The sequence below is a fragment of the Limulus polyphemus genome, unplaced genomic scaffold (genome assembly GCF_000517525.1).
Source record: "Limulus polyphemus unplaced genomic scaffold, Limulus_polyphemus-2.1.2 Scaffold1433, whole genome shotgun sequence".
Classification (NCBI taxonomy): Eukaryota; Metazoa; Arthropoda; class Merostomata; order Xiphosura; family Limulidae; genus Limulus; species Limulus polyphemus.
The window spans coordinates 262,583-278,327 of NW_013667043.1; the positions used below are offsets into that span (position 1 = coordinate 262,583).

Sequence of the window (15,745 nt, forward strand, 5' to 3'; positions counted from 1 at the left end):
GTATAGCACAGGTTTTAGCATGATATACCATGAACACGTTATCATTGAAAAATCTTCACTAGATGAAACAGTGAAAAATAACTTCATTTCTAAAAGAGATGCAAATTATAATTGGATAGTGCTTCTGTTTTGACAGCAGCATTGCACTGGCACCTACAAAACACTATTTTGTGAGTGCTTTTTATATATCTTCTGTCAACAAGTAAACATGATGCCTGTTATATCTACATGTCACAGGAGAGATTTAGAAAGAATGACAACAATACAATATTATTGCTTTAACTGGAAATAATCTTGTGTAACATCGTGTTCCAGATTTTTAATTTATGACAACACAGTAACTATAAACTCCTGTGACCTTGTTATGTATGTAAAAATGATTTGATTGGCATAATCAGCCCAATAATCTGACATGCACAAACTAAATGTTTGGTAGTGTATAGTTCATTTATGAACATTTTATTGAACTTATTCATAGAAAATATGATGATACTTTATCAATTTAAAATAGCAGATGTTAACTTACACTTTTAAAATGTATTTTAAAAACTTTAACCATGACCTAGTTGTGTCACCTTGTCAAATTTCTTTGTTTCATGAGAACAACCGTATATGTGTCACTGTGTTACAGAGGTTGGAGTACAGCAAAACAGCCAAGACTGAAAACGTAAGCTGCCAAAGTTACATTTTTAAGAGTTGCACTACTGATACAAAATAACTATGCATATACAAGCTACAGAAATACACAAAAACTATGCACAATAATTGTAAAAAAGCTTTTAATTGTACAAAAAAGTGCAAACAAAAGTTTAAAAAAATTACCCAAACAAAAACACAAGCTAGAGCCTTTTGCTCTTATTGCCTTAAATCAGACATTCAAAAAAATGTTAACAGTTGATGATTATCAATACAAATTGACACTTACAAATCACTGTTAGAAGTCATGTCACAGTAATTTAAGTATCCAAATACTATAGAATAATCAAAATGAGCTTTCCAAATGATCAGTCCATTATAAAATATAATAAATAACATACGGATGCTTTAAATGGATTTTGTTCCATAATATGATAAGTCCAAAAATTAATCATTAAACAATGAAGGTTTAAAATATGTTTGAAAATGTATTAAATATAAAGTTAAATGTATTAGTTGTGCAATAAAGTTGTTGAATCATAAGTAAAGAAAAATGTATCTCACAAAAATACTTCACTAATGTCATGATCTTTGGTACTTGGCACCTCTGTTTGTCTGTCGCTGCTCAGCTACCTACACAACCTACAAGTTTAGTCGACCTATAATGTCCCATGAGAAGACACAACTTATTATTACCATATCAGACATTATAACTGGCTTGAGCAGAAGAAACAATTCTGAAAAGATATAGAACTATCTTTACACACCTGAGATTTTGTCCCAGATATACCAAGCTCTACAACCTCCATAACAGTATGAATTGTCTCCTTGTCCTGCAGCAGATCCGGGTGTTCTGTTAACCAGGTTGTGACACACTGATATGCTGCTACTATGGCAGAATGCAAGTCTTTTGAATGTGCTTTGGCTGGCTTTGAACACTGATTAACAATGAAGTCACAAATCCATTTTACTGCTCTTTTACACTCAAGAGAATCTGATAAAAAACAAAGTTACATCATAAATTAAAAACTAGTAATACTAGTAAAGCACAGTGGTTCAAAGAAATTAGTACAGTGTATGCAAGTTCATAAACAACATCAAAAAATGTAATAACTCTTTTCACATTGGTTATTTATTCTTGTATTTACAGAGAAAACTAATTTAGCCTTATTAAGGTTTCATTTATTTTGGATATAATCTAATCGTATATAAAGCAACATCATTTATTTCTTAATACTAAATCAATATTATCCTTAACACAGGTAATGGAACCGTACCATAAAACTATGTTGCTGTATACGTCAGTCTCATCCATCAGCAAAAGAAAAAATTGCATGGGACTCCAACTGTAAACTGTCAACATGAATTTCATACCTTACCCCACTTGTAAGTACTTGTATGCAAATACAGGTATATAAGATGCCTATGCACCTCAGTTCCCCCTTTCAAATTCACTTTGCTATCTAAGTTAAATGTTTTTTATTTAGCCAATAAGAGTACGAACAACTAATATTTTTATTATAAAAAAATATTACATAACTAGTTTTCTGAAAGATCAAATATACATTTTGAAGAAGCAGTGATGCTACATAGCCTTATTAGTTAGGTGGTGACGTTTGACCAATTGCCAACATACAAGTTCTGATACTCAGCATTGTCAACCCTTATCTATAAATGGTATCAATATGCTTTTCCAAAGATGACATAAAATTTTATACCTAAATGTCCCTCAAACCAAATTAGACAACAAGTCCATATATCTTTCTGTTCTGAAAAAAATGCCAAAACATTTCAATATACAAATACATTATCAGGAACACAAAATGATTCTACACTGAATTTTAATATTAAAGACCTGTTTCAACCTTAGTGACTCACTGAAAATCTTTATGCATTTCTATAATATACGAGTTATTTGTTTCCTATACTGAAAATATATTTCTGATAGGTACTTACCTCCTCTCACATGTATAGCTATTCTCTTTCAGTGCTGCCCTCTACACACAAAACATTTTCTGCATGTCACAAGCCTTGAACCCCCACCATACCCCATGATCAAAGTGGTTCACTGCATCTCACTAGTAAATCATCATGCAACAACCCTCCACCAACATATGTGACTCCCTCTATTCAATTCTATTGAACTATCACTTAAAGATTAGGTAGAAGAGAATTACCAAAGGTAAGTACCTATCGGAAATATATTTTCAGTATAGGAAAACAATAGCTTCTGATATGGTACCTTACCTCCCCTCACATGTATAGCTAAAACCCCACATTGAATAGGTGGAGGGTCTGGTTGTGAGAGGGATAGAAAGAAGTATCCTTCAAAAGCATCCCAAGAACACGTAGGAAGTGTGATCATTGTTGAAAGAGGAACACACTTAGTCAACTGTACCACTTCTGTACCAGGTATACTCTGCACCCAGTGTGGAAATAGGTGTTGCATACATGGGCAGAAAGTGGAAGGAGCACAACCAAAAGAGAGAGAGAAAAACAGATGGGTTCAAACCTGAACTACAATATACTGAAATCTCAATCCTGGTGAAGAAAAACTGTAGAAGAACCATATACAGACAGGAATGTGGAGAAGCTAAATAGGCTGTGCCCCAAGGTGTAGAGTGGCTAGGGTGCACTGGACCCTATGTGGCTGGTCAATTCCAGTCCAACACCAAGTAGCATTGGGAATACAACTCCCGCCCTGTAGTAGGAGGTGGGTCCACACCATCTTCACCTCAAATCCACAACCACCCATACATCTTTGAAACTGATATCCAAATGACAGTATGAAGGGATGTGCCAATGTGGCAGGTCACATCAAACCAAACTCAATCAGACTGGTATCCCACTTCACAATAACAACCTCAAGTAGTGAAAACTCTCTGAGTTGGAGCACAAGAGGGAGAACCTTGACCCAAAACAACATCATCCTCTGTATAAGATCACACAGAAGCCGGAGTGTATGTGCATACAACATCAACCACCCAGAAACCACCACATGGAGATGGATATCGTGCCAAAACTACTAAACTGAGTTAGGATGAGGAAACACAACCAACACTTACGTGAAAACTTATGTTGATTGGTCCAGCTCTAATCCAAAACCACTCACTGGGAACCAGCATCAAGGTGATGGTAGGATGAGGGATCCCAATTGGAGGGGTGAACTGCAATGTGAAGGATTTACTACAAAGCAACATCCTTCTCTGGATAGGACTGCACAAAAACTGGAATGCAATAAAGATACCCCTCCATGTTTGCCATCTTACATTAAAGATACATCATAGTTTTTGAACTTGATCGTAACTTAACAGTAACTTGATCGTAACTTAACTCCAAAATATCTTCTTTTTTTAAAAACAACGAAGGCATGAGAGCTCTTGAATATATTCTATTGAAACTTGACAAAATTTACACACAGACTTTTGTAGATTCATTCTTAGTCGTAATGGTTTAAAAGTAAATAGGACTTCTTTATTCAGACAAAATGCACGGTTATGGGTACCAAAATGCCAACATGGCAGTAATTTTATGGAAGACTTAGAACTAGACTGTTCAAAAGTTATGCATACAAGCAAAGAATACGAAAATGATACAGCACTGATGGCTTGTTTTTTCATATGGATAGGAAATGAAGATTCTCTATTATCCTTTTATAGACATACTAATTATTTCCGTACTTCTATTAAATTCACTTTGGATTACTCTGCTACTCAATCAATTTAAGTTTTATGAATACAATTCTGTCACTAACAGATGGTTGTATACACGATATGTACCAGAAGCTGACTGACAGATCACAATACATGCACTATAAAAGTTCAAATTCACAAAGCTCACAATATCTTATGCGATGATGCCTTGAAACAATCACCTGATAAAAACTCCTCTTGTAAAAACCCTGAAAAGATGCATTCACCTCATTCTTCTTATTGACTGACTAAAATCAATTTTTGCTGATGCTCCTGTTGTTTCTTTTCAGAGAAACAAAACTTTAAATTCCTATTCAATTTATGCTAAGATCAACTTTAACCCTTCAATATATGGAAATCACTTCTGCAATATCAAGATTTGCCAATCCTGAAAATTTATGCAATATATTGACCAGCATGTTGATAAAGATAACCAAACAGTACAAAATAATAAGTCCCATATCTTGTACCATAAGAAATGCTGTTTATCTATTCCAATGTCAAAAATTCAACTTCAATACCAGCACAACTACACAAGAAAGTTTTAACTATCACAAACATACCAATATGGCTAAACATGTTAAAATGCTTGCCCATTCCATTCATGTTATTCAACTCACAGGTATATACACCGATTTTACATCAAAACAACACAGAGAAATTAAGGAAGCTTTCTGGAGAACATATAGGAATACTGTAAAATCAAATTGCATCAATCTAGATCCTTGGATTGTTTACTTTTGTACATTTCTAAAAAAGTTCCAGAAATAAGTTGTTTCACTTTCAATTCTTCCATTTCTTTCTGAGTTATTACTACCATTTTGTATACCTGCTAGGGTTAATCTATGTTTTTATTCTATTCTATTGCTTTATAGTTTTTTTGACTCTGAATAATGTTATGTCAAATGGCTTCAATCTTCATTGTGGGATTGTTGACCGTTTGTGCCTTCATAAAAAAAGCTCCAAAACTTTCTTGTTTTATTTTCATATATAGTAATACCTCAATATGTGTACATTCGATAAACAAAGTTTCGGTGTAATGAACTTTGGATTTTTACCATTATTTTAAACAGAAAGCTAAATATAAAGTAAAACAATAAACAAATACACTGAAATAAATAAATAAATAATAAATTTATTGATCTACAGTACAAAAAATAAATAAGAATAAAATTATAACAATATATGGATTCTTAAGCGTTGTGGATCAAGATGTTCATATATTGTTTGTTAACATTCGTTTCAGCTGTCAGGTTTTATGTGTTGGGCAAGATTCTTTACAATAGGTGTCTGTCAAGCACATAACAGTCCACACTACATTCCTTCCTCTAAAAACAATGTTCCTCTTCACCAGTGGAAGAAGGAGAACCTCAATCTGGGTTGTCTTCATTGATGGAGCCTGTCAGCCTTCCCCACAACTAACTCCACATCCCTTCTCCCACTGAAGTCATGAATGGAGCTATGGTGACAGTACACTATGTTTCTTTTACTTATGTCAATAAATAATTTTAATACTATACAGTATAAAATACTGGATAATAGTATTTTCAAATAAATTATCTTTGGTAAGTTATGAAGTGTGTATACTTTGAAATAGTAAGTTACGAAGGCTGGGAATGTATCCTCGTAGTAATGATGTTATAAGTTATTCAATAAACCATTTCAATATATGAACGAAGCTCCAGGAACGCATTCACTTTATATATTGAGGTATTACTGTATTAGAGAATAAACTGTTTTATATCTATACCTTAGTCTTGAATTATTATTTTTATATATGTGCATGAAATTCTTAACACCATCAAACTATTCCATATTTTGTTGCCTTAAGCTAAATACATGCCTTTGACATTTCCATTATCTAATGACACATCTCTCTTCAAATAAAATTTATGAGTTTTGACAAATACTTTCTGCACATATACTGTTTACTTCTTTTTCATGTCTATTACAACACACTCATTAACTTTTTTTGTTCATGAAGAAGGACAATCAACTATTCAAAACTGCTCAAGCTTCTGGGTCTTTTGAAATCAACTTAACATTTTGTTGATCTAATGACTCTTTCATCACGGTCAATAAATATGATTGTTTTAACTAAAATCTTTCTATAGCAATAAACTTAACAGTGAGAGAGCATAGTTAAAACGTTTTTAATTAAATAAAGAAAAACAAATAAAATAACTGTATTATATATATTTTTTATCATGGAAATAAATTAAAATTACTGACTATTTCATTTTGTGAAAACAAGAATTGAAATGAATATCTCAAATTCAACACTCAAGTTTCAGTACATTCAAGCTCACCTTGATTATTAGGATTAAAAGTGGAGGAACTACTTTCATGATAGAATGTAGATGCTGGAAGGGACTAAATATTAATGACTTTCGAACATAAGTAAACTAATATGATATATGAAATTAAGGTGACTAAATATATAACATACTAATTAGCTAAATGAACTAAATTCAAAATAAATCATATACTCTAGTACAGTTTTATACCCTCACTATCATCAAACAAGAACCTTGTTATAGAAAGTTGACTTTGACTTTAATGATATGGATTAAGCTAAATTAATAGCTTAGTTCAAATGGAGAAGTGAATTCTAATTGAAATCAGTAACAACAACTAAGAAGAAGGAAACTTTATCTCAAGGTATACGATGAGGTTTCAATAACATTGTTAGGAAGGATTAAGATGAAATGACACTTTACCTTCAAACAGAAAGTGAATTTGGCTGACACTGATAACATGGATCAGAGTATAAGTCTGTATTAACATTAAAACAGAAGGTGGATTTTAGCTAACACTAAGACAGGAGAGCATTTTATCTTAGCATTTAAAGTAAACTATGCACGATAAGCTGAAATTATAATAAGGATTAAGGCAGATAGAGATGTTTACTACATTACATAATGTAAATATCTGGGGGACACTGAGATTAGAGTAGAAAAACAGTTCAAATCAAGACCAGAGTATAAGGATGCTTTACCTCTTAATATATATAAATGGATTTTGGCTTTATCATACTGGTTAAGGTAGAAGTACAGTTTACCTGAAGATATACTGATATGTGTAACAAAGGCCAAGTTAGCAAGATACTTTTCTTGGATATGGAAGTGGATTCTGGCTAGCACTGGTAATAAGAATAAATAAACCTAGAAGAACATTTGATGTTAAAATGGAAAGTATATTCAGTTAGACTTTGATAATCATGATCCAAGTAGACCAGCAATAAACCTCCATATTAAAAGTAGAATCTGGCTGACCCTGAAAACAAGGAATAAGATAGAAGGACCATATATTTTGTGGTGTAAAATGAGTTTTGCCTAATAAAGATTAGCTTAGAAGGATGGCTTACCTCGAGATGGAAGATGAATCCTAGCTAGTCCTGACAAAACTTCTAGTGCAGCAAGAGACACATTTAAATCAGCTTGCCAAGCTGACATTAAACGATGACAAATCAGCAGGGTAGCTCTCAGGAAAACTCCATGAGCCGAATCTACAGATTAAGTTCACAAACATGATTTTACAACAGCAGAATAAATCACAAATTGGTAGTTAGAAGCTAATAATGAATATTTAAATAAATTTCCCTTAACAAAAATGTATTTCCATAAAAGTTGTAAGGTTAGTTTTACATAGTTGATGAAATTGACATTTTTAACTATTGTAATTTCAAGAATAATTACAAAAGAGCTTTATGAATTTAATAATACTTTTAGGAAGATACTTTATAACCTTTATAATTACTGAAATATATATTTAAATAATATACATAAGTTTCAAGATGTTATTTTATGAAAGAACAGTAGCAAGAGAACCTCCACTGCAGAAAGATAGAAAATCACTTTACATGTTACAGAACTAAGGTCCAAGTATAGCTCAAGAAAAACTTGTTACGAAAAGCAGCAAGAGAAACGATATATGTAAGATGCAAATCTTCACAATCTAAAACCTCCACCATAGTAAACTGCAGTGTGTGCTGCCAGGTCATATGTCAAACTACAATACAATTACAGAGATTATAATACCTTATATATGTAAGAAATAATTAATATTATAACAAAATAAGATTGCAAAGAACTAATATTCTAATATCCTCTGAACAAAATAACAAAAATATTATTCTACAGAGTTCTTTCAAGAACAGACCAAATAAAAAAACAAAAAACTTCAATTTCAAAAATGTAAAGTTCTGTAACAGCTTTGTCTCAATACAACATTGAAAACAACACATTATACCTGGATGTATTACAACTACTTTTCACCTAGAATACATGCAAATATACTAAATCTTAAAAGAAAACTGTTAAACTATCTGAACAACTTTAAAAATAAAATAAGATCTAATCTTAATATGGAAGAGCTAAACACTTAATTCAACTTGAAATCTAACCGGACTGCATACAGTATCTTTCTCAGATAAAATGTTGTTATACATTTCTTCTGTTAAAATAGGTTGGTGATCTTTGACCATGAGGAGTATAATGTAGAGAAAACACTGGTGAAGCCAACATTCACAAGCAAATGCAATATGCCCCCCCCCCCCCCCATCCATTTTATTTGATAAAATCCTCAGAATACAGTGGATTTCAAGAAAGAATGATAACCATGGCAGAAGTATGCATAAACTGAAATATATATGCTTCAGAGGGATAAGCTCTTAAAGTATAAACTCAAGCCTTCTTTGTGTATAAGCCGTATTGTAGCATATAAACCTGTGAACTTATAATACACAGGAGGTTAAGTTTCTGTGTAAATATATTTATTCACAATGATGAAAATTCTACAAGTATGTTTTTTAGAAAATAAAACTTATTCTCCAATACAATAGATACAATTTTATGCATTACGTGAATCAGAACACTAATGATAACAATGTTTGCATATGTAGACAGTCTCTTGGTTCAAAGCTCCCTATTACATACACTGTGAATTTTGTTTACCATGACCTACGTAAAATCTAAAGAGAGGAACAACTCCCAAACATTTCAGTTGTAGTTTGTGGTACATCTGCATTGCAAGGTATCTTTGTGCAAAGTCTCATTAAAACTGCTCAAAATATAAAGGAATAGCAGGCATAAACCCTTAACTTTACAAAACATTTTTACCTTTGACCCCTGTAAAATCTCAAGACAGACACCAATCTGTCTGATTCAGTCTGTGGGAATTTCCATATTATTCCACAAAGTCTCATCTGGACTGGTCAAAATATAAAGAAACAGCAGGCTAAAAACCCTGATTTTTTTTTACCTTTGACCTCTTTCAATCACAGGAGAGGCACAAGTCCTACATTTATCCACTTTAGTCTGTAAGGGTTGTCACAATGTAGCTTTGAGCCAACCCTGTTTGGACTGATGGAAATATTAGGTAGAAATGATTTATTTTTATCCCCTACAAGAATGGGAGACTAAATAAATTAAAAAAATGAACATGGTGTCCAGACATTAGTGAAAAACAACATTAAAATGAACAGACTATCAGAAAACTTGAAATTATAGAAACTAGTATAGACACATTCATGCATATACTTCAGACTCGTATAGTTTTACACACGATATTGTGTTTTTTATTACTGTGTCTGAGTGTATTGGACCAAGGTATAATTATAATTGTTGGAAAGAAAATGAAAAAAGAAATATAGCAAATACAATGTCTCCTTCCATAGATAAAATGAACCAATCACAACTTGCAGTAATGAATTTAATTATTTTGATTTACTATTAAAAACAGACAAAGCAGACTTTGACGATCTTACATAAAGAAAAGACTTTACATCTTTTTCTTGCTATTATCATATTGTTCAGACAGCTTACATTTGCTGAATGTTTATTCAAAAATAAAAGTTACTGCAACCTGATTGACATCAAGGCTTTTTCGAAAACTGCAAAATTTAAAAGTTCACAAATTTGGCTTAAGTTTTCAAAACAGGAAAGAATTTCATAATACGTTGTATCCTTAAAAAACAAAATAAAGTAAGATGACCACAATCCTTCTAAAAGTTTACAAACCAATATACAGCAGGGTTGTGAAATTATTTTCAAAAACATTTTCCCCAAACTTTGCAGGCAAAATTTCAGATGTTCCTGACCTGTACACAAACACATATACACACACACTGATATTTCTGCCTAATCAACACTATATTAGTCCTTGTAATCTGGTATACATGTTAAAAATTTCAGAAATACTTCAGATTATGGTACTGCAAAAAAATATCTTCAAACAAGGGCATTTCAAATTGATGGTAGCCATTAAAATATTTCATTTTTAGTTATTAAAGAATATTTGATCTAATTTATCAGTGAATATAATAAATTACATTATTATCACCAGATAAGAGTAACTGACCAAGATAACCTTAGAGTGTAACAATAATTGGTAAAATTAAAAGCAGGAATTGTGTATATATAAAGGTTCTGAGATTAAAAATGGGGGCCACAATTTTATTGACTTTCCTAGGTTTTCAATTGATTTTAAAATTTTCCATAACCACTTGGCCCTTTTTCCAAATTTCCTGATTTTACCAGTTTTATAGCACTTTGTAAAGTTACTGTGATCAGATTAGTATGGTGAACAAGATTTATCTTAGGAAAAGACTTAGTTACTAAATTTTCTAAGAAACTGACCAAGAAATGTATTTTGAGTCACACTGATATGAACAAGAAACTGAAAGTCAAAAATGTTCTTTATAGTACTTTTTAGTAACCAACATAACCACATCTTTATAATTAGTCCATAATCGATGATTCGTTAAATGATAATTATGCATTATTTGCAAGTAGTATGTAGTATTCAAGTACATTGATATCTGGCAGATTTCAAGTGTTTACAAAATGCAGGTTCTGGAAATGTTATGCTGAGAAGAAAGGAATTAAAAGTATACACAAAATCTTTATTCAAAATAAAGTGTGACTTTGAGTCTCTTAACTAGCTAGCTGATTTCTCATTTTCAACTGAACATTAACTGCCAGCTGTAGCAAGAGAGAAGGCAGGAAGCTCTTCTTTACTAGACAAAGACAAGATAAAAAATAATCATGTCAACACAGGACAATGACCAGAGCAAGAAGAATAATTAAATACTACACTGTGAAGTCAGATGAAAGTCTTAGTGTAGTATTCCATAATTATTATATATCAATGACCATTCCAATTTAATACATTCAAGGGAGAAAAACCCCAAACTTGTATGCTCTCTGTAACATCCATTTGAACGATTATGACCCCACTCCAGGAGGGTATAACAAAGAAAAAGGTTCAAACAAATATAAGTCATAATAGAATAAGGTAGAGAACTTGTGCAAGTTTATAACTTTCCCATGTTCAAATTACCAAAATGTCACTAACCACATGTACAACAGGTACAAAGTTTGGAAACTATTCTTCACTATTTATTGAATATATATATGAATGCTACTAATTCAAGTCTTGGCCTTACACTTTACATACATTTTTATTATAAAAGTAATTATTCAAATCAAACTTCCACATGACCTGGCAAGCTTTAGTTTTGTGCATTCAGGTTAAAGAAGACATTAGAAAAACAAATTTTTATAAGAGCACAGAGTGCCTGTTAGTTGTTAGATGAGACAGTGAAGGCAGATGCACACATTATTACCAGGATTAGATGAAACGCTGGTGGGTCCATGTAAGTCGAAACTGGAATCCAATCCCTGCTCAAAACTTGGGAATTCTGAACATTGAAAACTAAGGGAAGGATTCCCTTCCCCTGCATCTGTTGTTTCTGGACAAAGGTGTCAGTTAACAAAATGATGTAAGTTGTCTCACAATCCACGAAAATAAAATAAAAAAAATGTAATACTTCCCTGAGATATTGTAGAATGGTTTATCATGATAAATTTAATGAACAAATTGGCTAGAGCATTAAACTAATTCCTTTGTCCAATGTTACTTTCACATAAACATGCAGTATCTGAAATATCTAATAAGATTTTGTGTGTGTAAAGATGCCAACAGAATGAATCACTTGTACAAACCATTGCATGTGACATCACTTAGAGCCAAACTAAGGAAAGTAAAAGATACTTTATTACAGACTATTCTTGCAACTCATGATGAATCTCTTCACAGATAACACAAATCATGCAGAAAGTAAAACATTCAAAAAGTAAAAAAATATCTTTAACATGGGGTATATACAGTAATTTATTTAAAAGTGGGTGACAATTGTTTTACTTTTCTAATATATGTACATCTGTCTTCTAATTGTAGTACTGAAAATGTAAACATAATAATGCTATCCAGATTTCAAAAATATTTTATACGTGATATTTTGTAACATTTATCTAGTGTAATTCATAAAGAAAAATATTCAAACCTATATTTTTGCATAGCTCCAAGGAGCTGCTAGTAAACAACATATTTATAGTTTTGTTTTAGAATTTTTCTGCCCATCCCAAAGCATAGGTTTACATTTACTAAGACACTATCATACCTTGAGAATTATATACTCAAGAGTTTGTCCAGGAACTTTTTTTTCTCTTTCGCTGAATTCATTAGAAGCAATCTAACTCTTTTATGACTTCACAGAATGTGATCATAACAAGACCTGAGCAATTAACTTGATTATTTATGACTGTTGACTACTGTCAAGTAATATGATCAATTCATGTCACAATATAAACAAACCATTTGAAATAAGCATTTCCAATTATTCACACTATTCAAGTAATCAAAATATGTTCATAATAATTTTTCATTATTATTTTCAATTTATTCAAGTATGTTTAGAAGTTCATCAACATCTACATACTACTGTGAAACAGAAAAATTATCCCTTTACAAGCTTTATATTATTAATTTAGTCTAGTTAATTTCAAAATTGCTATTTTACTAATTCAAATTTTGGTATTTTGTATCAAAAATGCATAAGCGTATTTTAATTGAAAGTCTTTTGGGGCAACTGTGTATAAGAATTTGGACCTCAGCTGATAACCCAAATACCTTGAGGAAGTAAATATGTTATAAAAAGAAGAAAAAAATGTATATTTCTTAAAAGAACAGATATGAAACTAAAAACTGAAAGTAACTTAATTCTTGATTTGACAGGATGTATGAAAAAGTTCTCCATATTTGTAAAAGTATTCTGCAGTGCAGTGGAATAATGTGATGTAAGAGGTAATTAATGGTTTAGTGAGAAAGTGACCAGATGTAACTCCTGCATAGATGAACAATGGAATCTAAAGGGAAGTTTAGAAGACTTAAGAATAAACCACAGATCTGGGAATTTATTTATGATTTCTTTAGACATTAGTTTCTTTCATGAAAGTATTTTCATGTTAAATTATATTTATTTGAAAGTTACAGAAATTTTCTTATATGACAAAACATCAGATAAACCTTATTAGGTTTACAGCACACAATATGTGACAGCAAAATATTGTCATAATTCAAATCCTTATTTTTTGAATATTAATGGTATGTTTATTGCATTCAAACAATGCACAAAAATAAAATAACTCATAGTTTATTTTCAATGAACTATATTACTTTTAAATTGATTCCGATCAAGAATTTTGCTAGCAAAAATACCGTTACCAAGTCTGACTTGACATCATTTTGAAAGAAGAATTCCTAGGTCACTGATAAACATTTGTCAGTTTCTTTAGTGCTTTTAGCAATTTATAGCTACATGTGGCAAAATAAGGTATCAAAACTATGTTAATGAATATGTATCAAGTGAAAGAAACTGACTGAATATATAAAATGAAACTTTCTGATCAACAAAAACATTTAAATTCTGGTAAGGCTTTTAATTTTTTCAAAACAGTATCTCTCATAAAAATTTCTTCCCATAAATTCTATTGTTCTTCTCTGCAAGAACTATGTTCTAATCATTTCCCCATGAAACAATAAATTCATTTGCTATTGACATAAGTAGTTCATAATTACTAAATGGTATTTAAGCTTTAACTGTAACTATTTTTAAAGCTAAACTTTGCTAGTAGTTATTTAGACCATATGTTGCGAAATCACAAAAGGGTGGAAATGTAGGTCTGTAATAATAAAAACTCAAACAGACAAGAAAAGTCAGGTGAGAAACAAGGGTTGGCTAATTGTATTCTCAAGAGATGATAGTTTCTTTGCAAATAAATACTTAAGCTTAGGTTGGGCAGAAAAATTCTAAAAATTAATAGGTAAAATTTCCAATAGCTGTGTAAGTTTGAGCATTGATCGTTTTTTCTTTCAAATTTCACTATATAAATGTTACAAAATGACAAAATATCCACTCTAAAATATTTCTGAAATACAGTTAGAATTATTGTTTTTCCTTAAATTTTAAAATCTGATGAGCAAGTATCCACTCAACACCTCAAAGGTGTGGAAACAGTTAAGGGACATAAATTTGAAGCAAAAGAAAGCAGGACATAGAAAGAACCATGTCACTGTCTTCTGTTATTTCATGTGAACCATTCAGTTTTTACTTACTTCTGTGAATATGCTGTCCTTAGTGGCTGAAAGCACTTTACAGATCAATTCAGTTCTTTCACCTTATGTAAGTTAATTAAAAAACAAAAATATCAACACTTTTTTTAATATAATGAAGGTTAATCTACTTCTTTGAAAACTACTTTAAATACAAACATGCAAATAAATATTTACAGAAATTCAATATTGACCAATTGGATATTTTATAATTGTTAACTCATGGTATGTGAAAAGATTATTAGAAACATTATTTACTTACATTTTTCTAGCTATACAAACTTAGTATTATTAAATATAATACCACATATGAGGACAAAGTTATTTACCTGAGGACAGAAGGCTAGACACTGACTCACTCCTGGAATCATTCTGTCCAATACACTGTTCCACTTCCTCACTAGCAGTGGAATCTTGAACACAGAACAATAAGCCTCCTAAAACACATAAATATGAAAATATGTTAATTTTTTGGCAAAACTAAACTTCAAAGAAATAAAAAACAATAGTTTGATTGAACACATTGAAATACAATTATATTATATAAACTAAAACATTTTCAAAAACAGCACCTACATGTATACAGGATTTTCTTACAAAATGACAACAGCGAATTCCTTTCTGATCCAAGTACAAAGCACAGATGTTTTTTTCTGTAATATTTTTTCTTATTATTATCTGCAGTAAGAAGTGCATCTTTATTTTCTATTACAGGATCATTTAGTAGCTGACCCAATGTAATTACTAAGTAAAATTAATGAAATCATTAATGTTTTTAAAATTAAATCTGAAATTAAGGTGATTTTAAAAAAATAAAGATATTGTTGCGTATCTGCTTGTTTGTTAATTTCCCATAAAAATTCTTTCTGAGAAACTTCAGCAATACAAGTCCTTTCTTAATTAAAACTAGTTTATTCTTTCTCGATACAACTTTGCAATACACAGAATTTCCACAGTCAATA

At 31.2% G+C, this 15,745-nt stretch overlaps 1 protein-coding gene across 2 annotated transcripts in view; it reads right to left on the reverse strand.

The window, feature by feature from the left end:
- The window catches only part of LOC106463538 (ral GTPase-activating protein subunit beta-like), an 87,733-nt gene extending 72,513 nt beyond the window's left edge, over nucleotides 1-15,220 (reverse strand). For both annotated transcript variants that reach the window (XM_022391077.1, XM_013923583.2), the window contains exons 1-3: nucleotides 15,113-15,220; nucleotides 7,696-7,836; nucleotides 1,404-1,630 (exon numbers count right to left, since the gene is read on the reverse strand). In XM_022391077.1, coding sequence (XP_022246785.1) covers nucleotides 1,404-1,630; nucleotides 7,696-7,783 — 315 coding nt within the window. In that variant the 5' untranslated portion in view covers nucleotides 7,784-7,836; nucleotides 15,113-15,220. The remainder of the gene's footprint in view (nucleotides 1-1,403; nucleotides 1,631-7,695; nucleotides 7,837-15,112) is intronic.
- Nucleotides 15,221-15,745: the final 525 nt, after the last annotated feature.